General features: G+C 47.4%; 1 protein-coding gene across 2 annotated transcripts in view; it reads left to right on the top strand.

Moving 5' to 3' along the window:
* The first annotated feature begins 3460 nt into the window (after nt 1-3460).
* The window catches only part of YPEL2 (yippee like 2), a 33453-nt gene continuing 20025 nt past the window's right edge, over nt 3461-16888 (top strand). Inside the window, exons 1-2 of one of the 2 annotated variants that reach the window (XM_062506828.1) lie at nt 3461-3501; nt 14472-14785. In XM_062506828.1, the coding sequence (XP_062362812.1) occupies nt 14669-14785 (117 nt within the window). In that variant the 5' untranslated portion in view covers nt 3461-3501; nt 14472-14668. Of the gene's footprint in view, nt 3502-3746; nt 3933-14471; nt 14786-16888 lie in introns of those variants that run through there. The other variant, XM_062506827.1, reaches the window with a different exon arrangement.

Here is a 16888-nt window from a genome sequence, read left to right as displayed (position 1 = left end):
ACTGAAATTCCCCGTGTCCGTGGAGAAGGGATGGATTTTGGTAGGAAATAAATCTCTGCTGCCACGGGAGGCCGCCACAGCCCGTGTAATTCCCGATGGATTTCCCAGGATCCACCATCCACACGGAAATTCCCGGAGCCCGGCGGGATGGGCAGCCCGCAGTGCAGGGAAATGCTCCTTCAGTCCCAAATTCTGAGTTTTTTACCCTCGATTTATGAAGAGTTCCTAAGTCTAAAATCTTTTATATTGCTATGGAAAAGAAAAGGAAGGGTCAGCTGTTGTTTTACAGCTGTAGAGTGATTTTTTTGTTGCTTTTTGTTTTGTTTTTGTTGTGGTTTTTGGGGTAGGGTGATGCACTGGCAGATGCTGGCCGGTTTGTTGTTGGACCAAAAATAGTGAAATTGGGGAAAAAAATAACTTCTGTTAATGATGGAAACACTTGAAGGATGCTTCTTCCTCATGTCTAACAAAAATTTCAAATATTCCCATTTTACAAATAGAGAAAAAAGGCAATAGCAAGGGAGGCATCTTGATTTGCAAGGCCAATACCTGCTGCAAATACAATTCAGGAATGCCAAGAAACTGAGATTTTTATCAGATTTAAACGTGCAATTCCCGGGATGTTGAGGCAATACCTCAGTGGGTGATCTGGTATTTTCTCCCCTCTCAGTATTGCCATGACAAAAGCTTCCCCCAGGCAGTGATGCTTGATGACTTGGGCTTTTCTTGTTTAAATTTTAATTAAGGTTTCAACTGACACCAGACACTGAGCAAGGAAAAGCAGTAGCTGTGCTGCTCAGGCTCCAAAAAATGAGTGTTTGCAAATAGTGAAACAAAAAATCCTGTCTAGCTGTTCAGTTGAAAGCTAAGTTGTAATTATTGTTGAGCCAAAATCCAGATTTTGGTTTGTTTTTTTTTAATAGATTTTCCTAAAGCTAGGCCAGTTAAAGTTTTCATGGTGCTGCTCAAGCTGTGCTTGCAAAGTTTGCAGCCAAATCTGTAACCCAGAATCAAATGTGAGAATGGGATTTGAAGCTTTAAAAAGTAGCATTTAACTCAACCAGCATTTTATTTTGTTGCTGATAAAACATTGTTGTCCCTAAAAACCTTCAACTTTTTATAAATCCCAGGGTTTGGAACATAAAGAAGAAATCTTGGCTTTTTTTATGGTGATATTTTACTACAACCTCAGAGCTGTGTGAGCCTCCAGATTTCCATGGTGATGCTGAACTTAAAGCAATATAATTCCAATCTATCACCACCCTAAATCAATCTTATAACAATAGAAACCTTTGTATAGATTAAAAAATAATCTTGATGTTCACCTCGTAAATAATGATGTATTTTTATTAAACTGAAAATTCTGCTGCACACATGGGGTGAAAAAAAAATTCACTTCTGTGCAGCATCCTCTTGGTGATGTAAATTTGTTTTGCTGATGGTTTCTTGTGGTTTCTGGGTGATTTAAAGTTCAAGTAAATTCTGTCACCGCTTCCTGCTGATAACCTCGTCTAGATCTGTTAAATACAGAGCTTTTAGCACCAGGGAGAGGGGCTGAAAATCCAGTTTTTGCTCTTTGCTGCTGACTGGGGAAGGCAGGAGGTTATCTAAGAAAAGAAGAAGCTTAAATAAATTAAGCCTTCAAAGCAGGTTCCTCTTGCAGCTGTCTAAAGGTAACACAATTAAATTTTTAAAAATAGCATTTTTCCTCTTTATTGGGTGTATTTAATAGCTGTTAACTACCCTGGTGCTTGAATCTTTGTTAGCAGCGTGTTTAAATTGTACAAGGAGTGAAAAAAAAAAGTCATTTAGTATTGAAAATCTGGTTGTGGAATTTCTCACCCAGCCAGCAGCTGGTTCAATAATGTGATCAGAGGGGTGGGCTTGTCTTGTGTGGAAGGAAAATAATTTATAGCACAAGGTAGAATGTTATTTTACCCATTAAAATTATCACAGTTAATGGAAATATTGCCTTATTAGTCAACGTATTTTACATCTGACCCAGAATATTGCTCTTATTACCTATTATGGAATTCTGCAGTAAAATACCTTTAAAAATTTGCTTAAGCAGGAGAGTGTTAGAACAAGAATAATCTCATAAAGCAAATATATTTCAGCCCTGAAGATATAGAACTTTAATCCATGGATGTGAGAAATGGCCTGATAGGAAAATATTAATTAAATATTTTTAATATTGGAAATGTCAAGGGTCAGACTGGAGCAACCTGGGATAGTGGGAAGAGTTCAGGGGTGGAATGGGATGGACTTTAAGGTCCCTTGCACCCCAAAGCATTCTGGGGTTATTAAACCTATACTTTATACACTGAATTATTGTTATTAGGGAATAAAAACGTGCAGGGAGAAGCCTTCAAATTACCTGAGCTGCTGGTGTGTTAATTACAGAGCTTTGAGGGGATGGCATTGAATTGGGGTTTGCTGGGTATGTAGGTATGCAGCTGTTGGGGTACAAAACTGCCACGATATCTGCTGGAAAAAATTAATGGCAGGGGCTGGGATGGAGATTTCTATGAGAAATACGGAATATCCTCAATTTTGTAATTAGTCCTGTGGCATGGTGGAGAAGCTGGGCTGGTATTGGTGAATTGGGGAGGTTAATACTGGTGGATTTTGGGGTTAGCACTGGTGGATTTGGGGGTTAATATTGGTGAATTTTGGGGTTAATAGTGATGGATTTGGGGATTAAGATTGGTGGATTTTGGGGTTAGCACTGGTGGATTTGGGGGTTAATATTGGTGAATTTTCGCGTTAATATGGGTGGATTTTGGGGTTAGCACTGGTGATTTGGGAGGTGAATGTCGGTGGATTTTGGGGTTAATACTGGTGAATTTTGGCGTCAATATCCGTGGGTTTGGGGGTTAGCACTGGTGGATTTTGGGGTCAATCTTGGTGACTTTCGTGTCTATGCTCCGCCGCTGCTCCCCCTCCCCCGGGGCCAACCCCCGCACCAGCCACCGCTAATTACCGCCCTTCATTAACGCACGCTAATTACCTGCGCGGGGAAAGACGGAAACACCGCACAAACCATGGGAAAGTGACCACAGCCGCCCCTTTTCCCTGCTCCATGGCCCTGAAAGCCGGGACCCCCGGCACCGCGCAGTCCCCGCGCATCCTGCGCGCATCCCCGCGGGCGGGCGCGGCGCCTTTAAGAGCCCGCGCCGCGTTTGTTGTGCGGCCGCGCGAGCCGCGCTCCCATTGGCTGCCGCCTCCGCCGGTGCGTGCGGACCCGCCGGTGCGCGCGGGGTGGGGCGGGAACGCCTCCCTCTGATTGGCTCGGCAAAAATGGGCTGCGGCCGCCTTCAGCCAATCCGCGGCGTGTTGCTATGTGCCGGCGGGTGACGATTGGTTAGAAGCGGTGTCGCTCAGCGCCGGCGGGGTATAAGGGGAGGGAGCAAGCGGTGGGCGGGGGAAGCGCTGCGGGCTCTGTGCGCGTCGGCGGCCGCCGCGCTCGGTCCGCGCCGGGACGCGCTCGGTGCGGCCGCGGTGAGTGAGGGCGGCACGGCGAGCGTGAGGGCGTGAGGGGCGAGCGGCCCCGAGGACAAACGTCTCGGCCCGCGCACGGCCGGACCGGGGTTGGGCGGCCGCGCGCAGCTGCGCCACAGCCGCGTCCGTGTCCGTGTGTCCCCGTGTCCCCTCCACCCGGCCCGCGGCCGCGCCGATCCGGGGGAGCATCCCCGGGGGGCTCCATTAGGGCCGGTGTAGGAGATGGGGGAAGCCCTCGGTGCTGGCGGTGGGAGATGCGGGCTGGGCGAGCGGCGGCCTTTGTGTTCGCGGCCGGGCGAGGGGACGGAGGCGGTGGGCAACAGGTCCGGCCGGGAGGGGTTCGGTGCCACCGACCCGGGGATCAGCAAGGAAACACCGCCGATCGGGAGGAGCGGAGCTGGTCCTGCCTCACCGCTCATCTGGCCCCGAAGGTGGGACAGGGTGTGCGGGGAGCTCGGGCAGTGACCCCGCGGAGCTGCAGCATCTTCCCCCGGGGGTTCCGGGATAGCAGCTCCGTTTGCCGGCGGTGCTGGGAGTCCCTGGAGCCCCCCCCGGCCGTGCCCAGCTGTGGCTCTGCCAGAGCGCTGCCATCGTGCCCGGGGGGGCACGGGGATTGCGGGGTACCCTGGGGATGTCCCTCCTAGGGCAGTTCTGGCACACGGAGCCCCGAAACTGGGCGCGGGGTAACTCGGCTGCTGCTCCGTGTTGTTGTTGTCGCCTCTGATACGGGGTGTAGCAGCTTCCTCTTCTGCAGAGCTCCGCCGAAGGCCGGGGCTGAGGGCGAGATGGTAACGGGGTTCTGCATCTCCATAGAAACTTCTGGGTTTGAGCCAGAAAAGCCAGAGAAGTTCGAAGTGATGGAATAGCCATGGGTGCACAGCTTTAGGTTTGAATGCTGAGTTCTGAAGTCAAGGTGGCTTGAAATTCTGCTGTTTAAAAAGTGGGGAATAATAATAGTAAAAAAAAGCGGGATCCTTTACCCTACAATTTACTGGAGTGGCTGTGTCCTCACCTTTTTTTGTGTCTTAGAAAAGAGCCAGAGGAAGGCCTGCTTGTCAGACCAGTGTTCCTGGCGTGCAGCTGGGCAAGGGCGGGACAGAGCACTGCTCCTGCCCCCTGCCTCCTGCCCCTGCCTTCCTCAGGGCCGGCTCCCTGCTCCAGATAAGGATTTTTCCTAATGCGTTTAAGGTTACTTAAAGCTGGGCAGTGCAGGGAGGCCTGTGCTGAGTGAGAGGGTTGTAAACAAGCAGATACTGAGGGAGCTTGCCTTGTAATCCGTGAGAGGATTCTGCCTGGAAAGGATGTGTTTTGTGACTTCATCCTTGCTGAGCACTCCCACTGATTTTGTTCAAGATCTCATGGTGTTGGATCCACGCCTCTGGTTCCTTGTAAACATTGTTTGCAGTGTAATAGCACTGCTGGAACAGGGAATTGGGATGTTCTCCATTTCTCCCTGGATCCTTGGTTCTTGTTTCCTGCTCAAAGCTTTGAAGCTGAGGTTGGGAATGCTGTAGGGAGGGCAGATGAGTTGTTTTCATCTGATAGAGATGTCAAGTGTTTATTTTATTTATTTATTATTTTAGTTTTCTTTGCAGGTGTCTCTTTCCCAGTGCCAGGATTGGAATAACTGGCAAAACAGTCCGTGAGCTCCCTCATGTCCTCTGGATCCATAGATTCTGAATAAATTATTTCCTTTCCTTGCTGTTTGGGGTGTGCAGTTGAGTCAGGGCTGTGTTGAAGAAGACAGCATCCCTACCTGTAAATCAACATTCCCTCAAAGGTTCCTTGACTCATGGATTGAATACCTGTTGCTGAGAGAGGGAATTTAATTAAGGAACTGGTCACTCTGGTGTAGGTCCTGACTGGCAGTTTAGAAAGTTGGGACCTCCTTCATCTGGTGTGGTGTTACAAAAGCATTGAAGGGATGGCAGAGGAGTAAAAAACCATTTACTTATTTATTTATTTCTTGTTCTTGCCTCATGGCCTTGCCTTTGCCTGTGTGTGTGGAAGAAGAGACACCAATAAAGCCAGGATTTTGTTGGGATTTGGTCATTAACTGGCAGAGCTCTTTGCTTGAGTTTAAGCAGAGTCTTCATTAGAGGTCAGCTGTGGAGTGATGGAGCACAGAGTGAAGTCAGGAGTGGGGAAATTGAGAGTTCAGCTCCCTGGACTGTTTTGAAGCTGATCAGGGTTTCTAAGATGTAGCAGGGTGTGTTTATTGCTTGGAAACAAGGCAGGATTATTGCAGGATACACAATGGAAGAGAGGGACTATTCTGACTGAAAAGATTTTTCTTTCCTTTATGCAGCTCTTTACCTGATAAATCAATTAGTCTAGCCCATGTGATGCTGGTTGAGAATGTGAATTTCTTATAATATGTCTTTTGGGGGAGAATAAAAAGACAGTTTTTCAGGAGTGCTGTACCCTGGACCTGAATGCTGTTTCCTGTAGCCCCCATTGGTCCCTGGTCTTCATCTCCCTGGATTTTGGCAGTGGGTTATCTCCAAGTCTTTCTGCTGTGTCATTTTGCCTTTTTTTCCCCATTTTTCAGGGTCTGTGGCTGTCCTGCAGCACATAAGCTGAGTGTTCTTGATTCTTCTCCTTCTCTACAACCCTTTACTGGACAGCCACCTCTCCCAGGCCTGCCTGGGAGCATTTCCACCCTCTGATGTGGGATGTGTTGGCCATCAGGAGCAGCTCCGTCTCCGGAAGCGTCACTGGACTGGCCAAGCCACTTAAGGTTGCAGGAAATAACATAATTAATGAGACTTAGTGCTCCCACATCTTGTACCTGACAATCTCAAGTCACTTGACAATGCTAATTAAAGCTAATCACGCTTCTCTGTTTTTAGTAAATAGCTATTATCCCTGCTTCACTCTTGCTTTAACAAATGATAGTGCCAGGCACTGTGAGTCACTGGAAGTTATGGGAATGCAACCTGGCAGAGCTGCCTTCCGGTCTCACCAACAGCTCCACCTAGAGACTGCTTTTTTGCACCTGTTCAGGTGTGGGAGAATGCTAAAATTTGAGATGTTTTGCTGACTCACAAAAATACATGACTTTCAGACTTTTTTTTTCCACTGCTGTCGTGACTTGTACAGAATGAAACTCCCGCAGTTGAGCAAAGGCTACTGAAAGTTCCAAAAGCTGAGGATGCTTTGAATTTGCCTTTCAGAGAAGTTTTTGATCTGCTGAGAGGGAAGGCAGAATGGTGTCACTTCTCCTGTTTCACAAAATGTAGCGTGGTGTGACCTGGGCATTGCACAGCCCAGCTGCCCGAGCTCCAGAAGAAACCTCTGAGGTTTCACTGATGAAATATGGCTGGAGCAAGATGTTACTAAAAACAGACTGTCCAGCATCACAAACAAAAAAAACCAGGGTTAATTATTAACTGTGGGGAAATAAGAAATCTTAACGAGAATCCCAGGAACTCCCAGCTCAAACATGCGTCAGTTCTGTCACAGAGCTGTGTGAGGTGAGTCAGTTCACCTGCCTTGGCAGGCTGGAGAGGATATCCAGGAGGAACTAATGACAAAACCTGGCAAGGTAACAGCTGACTTGATCTTCTCAAACGAGATTCACTTATAAAGTATCTGTCATGTGAAGATCCAAGCCCTAAATCCTCACCTGACTTTGCCCCCCTGACACACAGCGCTGCTAAAGGGAAGTGAGAATGGTTGGGGCTGAAGTGCCCCAGAGTTTGTCCCTTGTTAATGCAGGAACTGTTGCATTAAAAGTGTTTCTGGCATAGATGGGTCTGAATTCACCATCTTATCCTCAGCTGTACTCAGAATCAGATGTAGCAGGGTAGAAAATAGAGTTGCTGCCTGTCCTGTGACAGATGAGCTACTGGGCAGAACAAGGCTGGGTTAAAGAACCCTCTGAGCAGCTGGGGTTTGTGGGCAGGTGAAAACTTGGGAATTTGTCAAGGGGAGCTTTGTAGTAGTGAGTCATGACAGGCAGCTCTAGCAGACCCCTCTTTAATGCCTTTAAGGATATTGGAATGATCCTTGCAATAGATAAATGTTCTCACTGTGTGCCCTGGCTTTATCAGGGAGAAATGGATGATCCATCCAGCAGCCTCAGGTAATTGAATCCTGGTCATACCTACATTTGCCAGAGAGGGAGATAATAAAGTGATCGGAGGAGCACCACAGAAAATGCAATGATAGGAAATTTATTTTGACAGCCAGACTGTTTTAAAATTAAAGCAAATCAAGATGAGAAGTTGGGATGATGAAAAGCGTTTCCATTAAATGATCAGTTGGATGGGAAGAGTTTTTCCTTGCTGCCTTTAGTTCAGATTGGTGCCTGAATAGCAAGGCAAGGGTCTTGTTTCATTTTGTAGAATGCTGTATCTGTGTGATGCTGGCAAAGTCCTTGATCTGGGGCTCCAGATGTGACCTTCACCTTGAACACGGCTTTGTCCAGCACCAGGGGGGATCTGAAACGAGGAGCTGCAGCTCAGCTGATTCAGCTGCAGGACTCTTACCCCTTCCTGGGGCTGCTGGTGCTTTGCAAAACGTACAGGAGGAAATGGAGTCACTTGGGTGTTAAATTAGCCCAGCTTGCAGTTTTTATTTGTGGCAGGAGTGGGATTTGCTGGTGGGAGCAGACGGAAGCCCTGCCTCGTTCGGAACAGCGCGGCTTCTCCAGGCGACTTTCCCTGCTGTGTTTGCTACCTCTGGAGTGGCCTCTGCTGGAAGTGGGCCCTGGATTTGGCTGGAGGGACCTGAAGGTGGGCAGCTCAGAGCTGTAATCTCGCCCTGCTGCTCCTTATCAGCAGCGCAGGCTCTTCTGCATTGCAAAGATATTGCTGCCAGGCAACTCGGGAGAGTGGGAAGAGAATTCAGCTAGAAGTGTCAGTCATTCCTTGGAGAGGCTGAATCTTGCAGTCCCTGCTCCTGTGGTTTCAGAGACAGGCCTGGAAAAAGTAATAAATTATAATCTTTCACTAATACCTTTAAATAATAATAAAAAAAAAGGTTTAAAGAAACCTTCTGTAATAAACTATGGAGCCAGGTGATGTCTGTCCTAGCTTGTCCCGTGCCTTTTTGAGATTAAATTGTAAAGGAAAGGCTTTGATTAAAATATCAAGAATTGTTTCCCTTCCCCTGCTTCCCAGTGGTGTCTGATGGTGATTTAGTTCCTGGGGAGAGGTGAGTGAGCAGTTCTGACATGAAATGCTCCAGTTTCTTAGGCTGTAAAGAAACTCAGAAAATTCTCATTGTCACCTGCTGTCTGTAGTCAGGAGCCAGAAAGAAGCACCTCTGCACCATCTTCACTGAGTTATTTTTAATCTGTTCTTTCCCTTTCCAGTTGGCTGAGTGCTATAGTCCACTGCTTGCAATGCAGGAGTTTTTTGGACTTGCTTCTTGCATTGGAGAACCTGAAAATGCACTGGTGTGGGTTATCAAAATAAATGAAACTTTAAAATTTGATTTAATCTCCAAATTGACAGAACCTAAATCGACTATGTAAATTTAGAACCATTTAAGTTTTTGTTAATATTAATAAGCTTAATGGGTTTTTACTGGCTTACAGTGACAAAGCTGCACAGACTTAAACAAAACTCTAACCTGTGAGTTTTAAAGTTTGCTCTTTGTTCCTTTTAAGTTTCAACTCCTTTTCCTGTACTTTCCAGGTGACCTTTAGAGGCAGCCTGTCCATCAGAGACACCCCAGGGGGGTTTGTTTTGGGGTGCTTTATCTATTTTTGACAAGAGTAGTGACAGACATAGAGCGATGATCCCAAAGAGGAATAAAATAAAAGCCACCAAACCCCAACCTTTAAAAGGTGATTAATATAATCATGCTGGCAGTTGTGGCGGGCTTGGTGCCGGGAGCTGTGGAGCAGGATAACGCTGGGGTTTTTCCTGCCGGGCTGGCTGTGGAATGTGGAGCAGGGCAGGTGCAGCAGGGTTGGCATCCTGCCCATCCCGGCTGGAGAGGCTGGGATTGCCTCCTGCTGCAGCTTTTCCTGAGGCCCTCTAGTGGTTCCCTGCCAGGTGTCTGGAATGCTGTTTGCCATCAGCATCACCTCCCTCCATCCATCTCTCCATCCCCTTTTACCCAAGACCGTGAAGTGCTTCCTCCCAGTGATGAAGAGATCAAGGAAAAAATATGTTAAATATTATTATTTATGTTGTAATTGTGTCCGTGCAGCTGATAAAAGTCAGTGCAGAGTGCTACCTGTTTTCCACATTTTCTCATGTTCTTTTCCTACTTCCAGGGTTTGGAGGATGAGCTGAGGTGTTAGAGAGGGACACTCGGGGATCACTGGTGCTGCTGCTCCTGACTCTTTGCAGCATCACCTTGGCCAGGGTTTGAAATTGGTGCATTTCAGAAACTTGATGCTGAAGGAGTGAGGCACACTGTGTTCACACATCTGCTATTTCAGCTCCTTTCTTGGCTTTCCCTTGTGTTGTTCCCTGGTTAAATTCAGGATGCTCAGACTTTACACCAGGTACATTCCACCCTCCCACCTTCAGATGATCTGGTTCATCTTTCCCAGAGCTGTGGATCTCCAGAGCTGCCCCAAACCAGGATATTTTGTCACCATCAGAGTATAAAATGTTCCTTTAGCAGTGCCTGGTGTCTCTGTGGGACCAACACCTGACAGTGTGATAAACTTCTGTTCCATAGGGAAGCAGAACAGGGCATCAAACCCCAACTCCAATTAGAGACCAGCCTGCCTTCTTCAAGCTGCATTAGGGAACATTCAGGCAGCTTTTGTCAAGAAAACCCTGGTAAATGGCTCTTCTTACCTTGAGAATTTTCTTAGAATCCTGCTCAGAGCCTGGAGCAACCCAGGCTGCCACAACTTAGACACAGAAGACTCTTCAAACCCAGTTCCTCTTGTGTTTTCCTTGCACTGGGAATCAGCACATCTCAAATTCTTTGCACATTAATGAGAATAGACCCACCAAAGGAGAAAGGTTGGATTTCCAGATACCTGGATTATTTCAGAGCTGCTGCAAACAGCTTTCTGTAGCATTTGCTATATTTTAATAAGTATTTCAGGCTGGAGTTTCTCTTAAAAATTGATTAATCCATAAAACAAACTCTCAGACCCAACAAACCTGTTGTTTGTCCTGCCACAATGAACATTAGCATCTGAGCTGCATTGCAAATAGATTTTATTCAAAATTAGGCTTGCGTGTGATGGCCTTGTCTAGCAAGTGCCTGGCACAGACTTCCTCCCTTTTCTTGCATTTCCTGAATTGCTGACAGCTTTGTGTGGAAAGTGGGTGTTGGACACCCACAGGTGGAGGATGGATTTTGAACCAAAAAGTTGCCCAAATGGCAAAATGTGTGTGGTGATTTTTCCATCAGGAAGTTGATTTCTGCTCTAAACTCAGCAGGACAGCCCAACACACCCAGTGCAGGCAAGCAAAACATTCACCTGATTCTGTCACTGATAACCCACAATAAATGATGTTGGAAGCTTTTTCTTTAGAATTCCTGCCTTTTGTCTAAACCAGCTTTCTGACTTGTTGTGCATTCATTAATTGGCACGAATTTCTCTTCCATTGAATTGAGTGCATCCCAGAGATAAATTTCTCTTGAATGAGAAAAGAAAAATAATGGATGATGTTGCTGGTGACAGATACTCATCTCTCTGACAGTGCTGGGCATGATGATAAAGTGAACAAACCTTTTGTTCTGTTTTAAAGTGACTGGAATGGCTCCACTGCTGCCCACTGCCTGTGCTGCTGATGAACATGAACTCATCATTCTGAAAACAGCCTAAATTCATCCTCATGCCTTTGTTCTGCAGCAGAACAAATGCACTGTTAGCTGGTAATTGTCTCTTAATTCAAATGTAGTTGTCATTAGGACATGAAAAATCCGAGGGGTTGGATTTTGCATTGCTGGGAGCCACTGAATACATTTCAAAATTATATTGAAGACAGAAATTGGTCCATATAAGCTGCTGGCTGTGCTTGTAGAATGTCAGAATGCATTTCCTGTAGGTTTTCCCTCCTCTACCACACTGATGAGGACAGAGCTCTTGGTAGACAATGCACATGTGATCAGACTGTGTGAAAGTGGTGTCTTGATAAATTATAGCTGCCATAGCTGATCTTAGCTGAAGTTTTTATTCAAGGCATTTTCTTCACAAGGCTTCCCACCAAGATCTTGGCTCACAAATCTTTATTCTCTGCCTTGCCTGAAGCAGAGAGATGGAGTTTTCCTTCTCAGCACAGCCCTGAGAACAGGAATTGCAGTTCCTCTAATACCATGTCGCCTGAATATTTTTTTTGTCTGCTTTTAAAAGGTCAGATTTTTTTGCTGATGTTCAGTGTGTTATGAGGTCAAATAAATGAATGCTTATGAACTGCTTTTGCAGAAAGCTGTGTGCAGCAGATAATTCCTGTGTGTGTTCATTGCTGTGTCAGATAAATGCAGCTGTAGTGTTTCCTGGTTATTCATTGTTCTGGAGCATTGGTGCTTAGCAGGTCTGGACAGAGAGGTTAGCAAGCAAATTAAGGGATTTGCTGTGATATTATTCTGGTTGGGGTTTATTTTTCTCTCCACTGGGCTCTGGGGGTGCCTGTGGATTTCCTTCTCCAGCTAATCCGGAAAGGAAAGTTTGGCACGGCAGGATGGAAATGATAAAAGTGGTGATTGATTATTTTACTGATCCATGCTGAAGTGAAGGTGAGAGGGAGTTGCACCATTTCATAACAAATCAAGTGTGATGTTTAAAGACAGTGTGGATTCTCACTCAGGAATCAGGTGAAGTGATTGCCAGCCCTTCCTTGTGCTTCCAGGTGCTCCTGGGGACAGGTCCTTGAGATCCAGTTGCATTTGGCCCCAGGTAGGGCACACTTGGTCTCCTCCTTCCCTGCACTTGGAGAATCACAGATTACAGGTCCTGGCATCCCTTAGGGCTGGGGTAAAACACATCAGCTGCTCAGTCAGGGCCCTGGAATTTGGGCATGGTTTTGTATCAGCTAAAAGTGAGGATTCTGCTTTGGTTTACATCTGGTTTCTGCCCTGGTGCAAATTTAGGCTGCAGTCCTTGAGTGCTTCTCACCTTGGATGGGAAAACAATGCTGACTAATGCAAAACTCAGTTCTGACAAAATTCTGGTGCACACAGAGAACTGGGGCAGGATACAGGCGAAAACTGATTTATCTTCCTTCTCTGATGAGTGTAAAAGGCAAATCTTGCTGAAATCCAGAGCTGCAGCTGTGGAGCAAACAATGCCCAGTCCTTAGCAGCTGGCCAGGTACATTCCTGCCAAAACCCCATTTGGACTGGACAAGAGAGGAGTGAGTTTCTCATAAATGAACCCTTCTGTGTGAGGATGGGTTCTGCTTAGCTGTGGCTGCAATTTTAATTGGAAAAGGTTAATCTGATCAGTTGGTATTTGCAAAAAGCTTTAGGAATGAGCACTGCTGTGGAAGTGCTGACTGTTATGATCATGATAGATATGCTTTATCAGCAGTTTGCCTGATGAGCAAGATGCTTTTTTTTTTTTTTTTCCCAGTTGACTGTGAGTGAGCTGCTTTCTGAGGAGCAGAAGAAAAATATTTCAGGAAAAAAAAAGGGGGGGGGGCGGGGAAGAGTATCCTATTTTACTGGATTCTGCCTCCTGTTGAGCACTGTGTGTGGTCATGGTCCTTCTGGTACCAGACAGAGGGAGAGGGACTGTTTACAGGAGCAGGGAGTGACAGGAATGGCTTCACACTGATAGAGAGGAGGTTTAAGGTTGGTATCACCAAAAAATCCTTCCCTGTGAGGGTGGGCAGGCCCTGGCACAGGGTGCCCAGAGCCCCTCTGGCTGCCCCGGGATCCCTGGGAGTGCCCAAGGCCAGGCTGGACAGAGCTCTGAACACTCTGGGACAGTGGAAGGTGTCCCTGCCCATGGCTTGGATACCTTGGATCTGCTTTGTCAGCCATGACAAGGCTTGAGGAGAGTGTTGGGAGGCAGGCTTTTCATAGATGCTAAGATGTTATTCCTTGTTTTCTTTATTTTGGGGATGGGTGGTAGTGGGAAAGTTGGTGTTGTTCCATATTTGACCCACCGAGTGCAGGCTCAGAAACTGAGCAGAATCACATGTTTTATGGAGAGGAAAATCCTCCTGGGAGGAGCAGCCAGAGTTCATGATTAATTTGTAGAGCGTGCACACACGCCATGGATCTGGGAGGGAGGGGAGCTCCTTCCTTTATGCTTTCCCATCCTCAAAAGGAACACTTGTAGCTGGCAAGACTTTTATAGGTGTGGGTTCTGAAAACTCCATTTCTGCCAGCAAAAAGAGACCCAGACTTGAGCTGCCTTGCAGGTGCTGTCAGATAAAAATGGTGTTTCCATCCTGAATAGGTTTTTTTAACTGTCTCTTGCTATCAGGAGTAGTCTTCAGAGGCTGCGCCTTGCTTTGGCTGCTGTCAGATGTTCAGATTAAAAAAAAATAAAATACTGGAGTGGAGTTTATAGAGTAGCTTCTACCTTCAGAGCTTCCAGGGAGTTATAAAAGAGAGTGTAATAAAGGAATGCTGCATTTCCCATGTGGAAAGTAGGGCAGAATGGAGAGAAAAACTGTTTTGGTGACTCATGGCCTTACCTGGTGGCTCAGAAAACCAGGTCCAGCTCTGATTTTTCCCGTGGGGTGTCCCTGCAGTGAGTCAGACAGGGGACAGGGGGGCTGGCTCTGCTCCCCACTTTCTCCCTGGCTGGCAAAGCCCGGGGTGGTGCCGAGCTCCCTAGAGGGGTTTGGGAGACCAGGCTGAATGGGAATCATCTTCACTCCTCTGCAGTCATTTCCAGAGCCACAAAGTGGAGATAGCAGCAGGGAGGTGTGAGGGCAGCCAGAGAGTGAATAAAGATCTGTGCTGCTGCTCTAATCCCCAGGCATCACTCCTGTCTCCTGCTCCTAAACCCAACCCTAAACCCCGCTGCGGGGCCAGCACAGCCCTGTCACCTCTGCGAGCTGAGTGTCCTTTTGTGTTTTCCACCGCAGGTTTCTACGAAATCCCCTTCTTCCTCTGCCCAAATCTCTTCCTCTGGAGCATCACCAGCGTGTGGAGCCTGCCCCACACACCCATCCCCTGCCAAACCACGGCCTTTACCTGCGTGTTCCGGTGTTTCCCGTGCGACCCGTCCTGCGGGAGCGCCTCCTGGGCCACCCCGGAGTTCAGCCAGCACTCAGTGGCTCCAATGGTGAAGATGACAAGGTCCAAGACTTTCCAGGCATATCTGCCTTCGTGCCACAGGACCTACAGCTGCATTCACTGCAGGGCTCACCTGGCCAACCACGATGAGCTCATTTCCAAGGTAGGTGCTGCCCTGGAGCAGATGGTTCCCTCACTTTGCACATCGGTGGCTGTTGCAGCTGACTTTTTCCTTGGAAAATGGGCTCTCAGCCCAAAGGATCTGTTTGTGAGCTGCTGGTTTTGTTTGAACTCCTTGGGGGTCTTCACCATCCTCACAAGTGCAGGGGCTGGGACTGATCTTTTCACTCTTGTGCCCAGGGAACAGTGGCTGGAGCTGAGTCAGGGGAGGTTTAGTTGGATATCAGGAGAAGGTTTTCACCCCAAGGGTGGATCAGCACAGAAAGAGGCTCCCCAGGGCTTGGTCGCAGCACCGAGTCTGAATTCAAGAGGCATTTGGACAAAGCTCTCAGGCACAGGGTGGGATTGTTGGGGTGTCCTCTGCTGGAGTTGCACTCAGTGATCCTGAAGAGTCCCTTCCAACTCTTGAGGGGTGTCAGGGTAAGCTAAACTAAAAGCTCTCAGAGCCAGTAAGTGTTTTGATGCAGAAGGAGCAGGCCAGTAAGAGGAGCTTGCTCTGAAGTGGGAAAACTAAACTTTCCCAGTGTCTGCTGGAGCCTGCAGTGCCTGGCTGTGGTCAGGCATCGAGTTCCCAGGTCTCAGATGCCTTGGAATAACTGTTCTGTAAAGTTTATTCAGCTTATAAATTCTGTGTTCAGAAAAAACAGGCACAGCCAGAGATTTATGAGCTGAGCTGAGTGGAAATGGTGCTGTGAGCTCTGTGTGTGCAGCTTGAATAGTTCAGCTTCTTGGAGCAGCCTGGAAAGGCTGGGATCCCCAGGGACAGACAAGCTGTGCCCCTTGGAAAGGGGTTTGAAATGTAAATGTAGCAATATCTGTGCCCTGGACGTGAAATTGCTTCACCTTTTGGGCCAGCTGGGTGACTCCAGGCTCCTGTGTCCAGTTGAGATGGAGCAGTGACTCTCTGGATTTTCATTTAGTGCCCTGGATTTTGTGTTGGGACACAGAAGGTGCTTTACTGGACGAGGAGAGAGTTTTGTTTTACTTGCTGTTTTTACAGTAGATAAGAGTTTGTGCTCTGCTTTTGTTTCTTGACACAGCTGGTCCCCAGCCAGGGAAAAAACAAGGCTGTACATTCCCAGTGTTTTCACCTTCGATGCTTCCTTCCCCTCCTTGTTCCATGTCCATGCTCCAATGCAGCCAGCTCTGCAGGTTAAGTAGCTTCCAGCAGGGCAATGCCAGTGCTGCCAACTGCTTGGAATTTGAGCTTCTAGCCCAAGGCAGGCAGAAACTGCCCAGGAATGCTGACTGCTAAAATATGGACAGGAGAGGGAAGGGAGGGAAGCACAATGTGACTTTTGGAAGTGTTAACTTCAGTGTGCTCTGGGATCTGCTGCTTCTAAAAGTTCATTCTAGACCAAGGTGTAAATTAATAGTTGGGACTGCATCGCTGGTGGAGCCACTAGCAGGTCATGAAATTTGAATGCAAAGGGTTTGGGGTTTCAGGGTTTGTTTCTCAGGCTTGTAAACATGAATAAAAACACATTCTTTGTATAATTGGAAACCTTATAAAAGTAGTTGTGCAATCGTGGCTTGTACAAGTGGCTGTTTGACAGAGTAGAAGGGCAGTCCCTGCCTCAAGGGGCTTCCAAATGTGGAGGAACTTTCCCAGGCACACTTAAATACTGGCTTTTTTATCTGTTTGAGTTCAGTTTGCAGAAGGCCTCAGGGAGATGTTTCAGTTCTTTCATCACAGCCTTATGTTCACATCCCTGAACCAGGCACTGCTTGTTTTCCACATGGAAACGTGGCAGAGCAAAAGGGAGGGACCAGGATGGAAAAGGGAGTGGGAGATTCTGCAAAAAACTTCCTGGAGCTGTGCTGCAGCTCATCCTGAACCTGACTGTGCCACTCACATCCAAACAGCCCAAATGACACCAGTCCTTGGAAACATTCCCCACGAAACAGGCTTTTATGTCACAGCAGGCTGCTGATGATTTGCCTCCATGAAATTAATTCTTCTGCTCCTTTTTGCCCCAAGCTGTGCAGAGACCACACCAGAGCTGGGCTGCTCTGCACTCCAGGAGCTTTCAGCTCCTTGGGATGCTCACAAATTGCAGCACTGGCTTGAGCTGTTGGATAAAAC

Source organism: Cinclus cinclus, chromosome 22, assembly GCF_963662255.1.
Source record: "Cinclus cinclus chromosome 22, bCinCin1.1, whole genome shotgun sequence".
Taxonomy (NCBI): Eukaryota; Metazoa; Chordata; class Aves; order Passeriformes; family Cinclidae; genus Cinclus; species Cinclus cinclus.
Note: the sequence above shows the minus strand (reverse complement) of the source record. Positions and strands in the feature narration are given on the sequence as shown.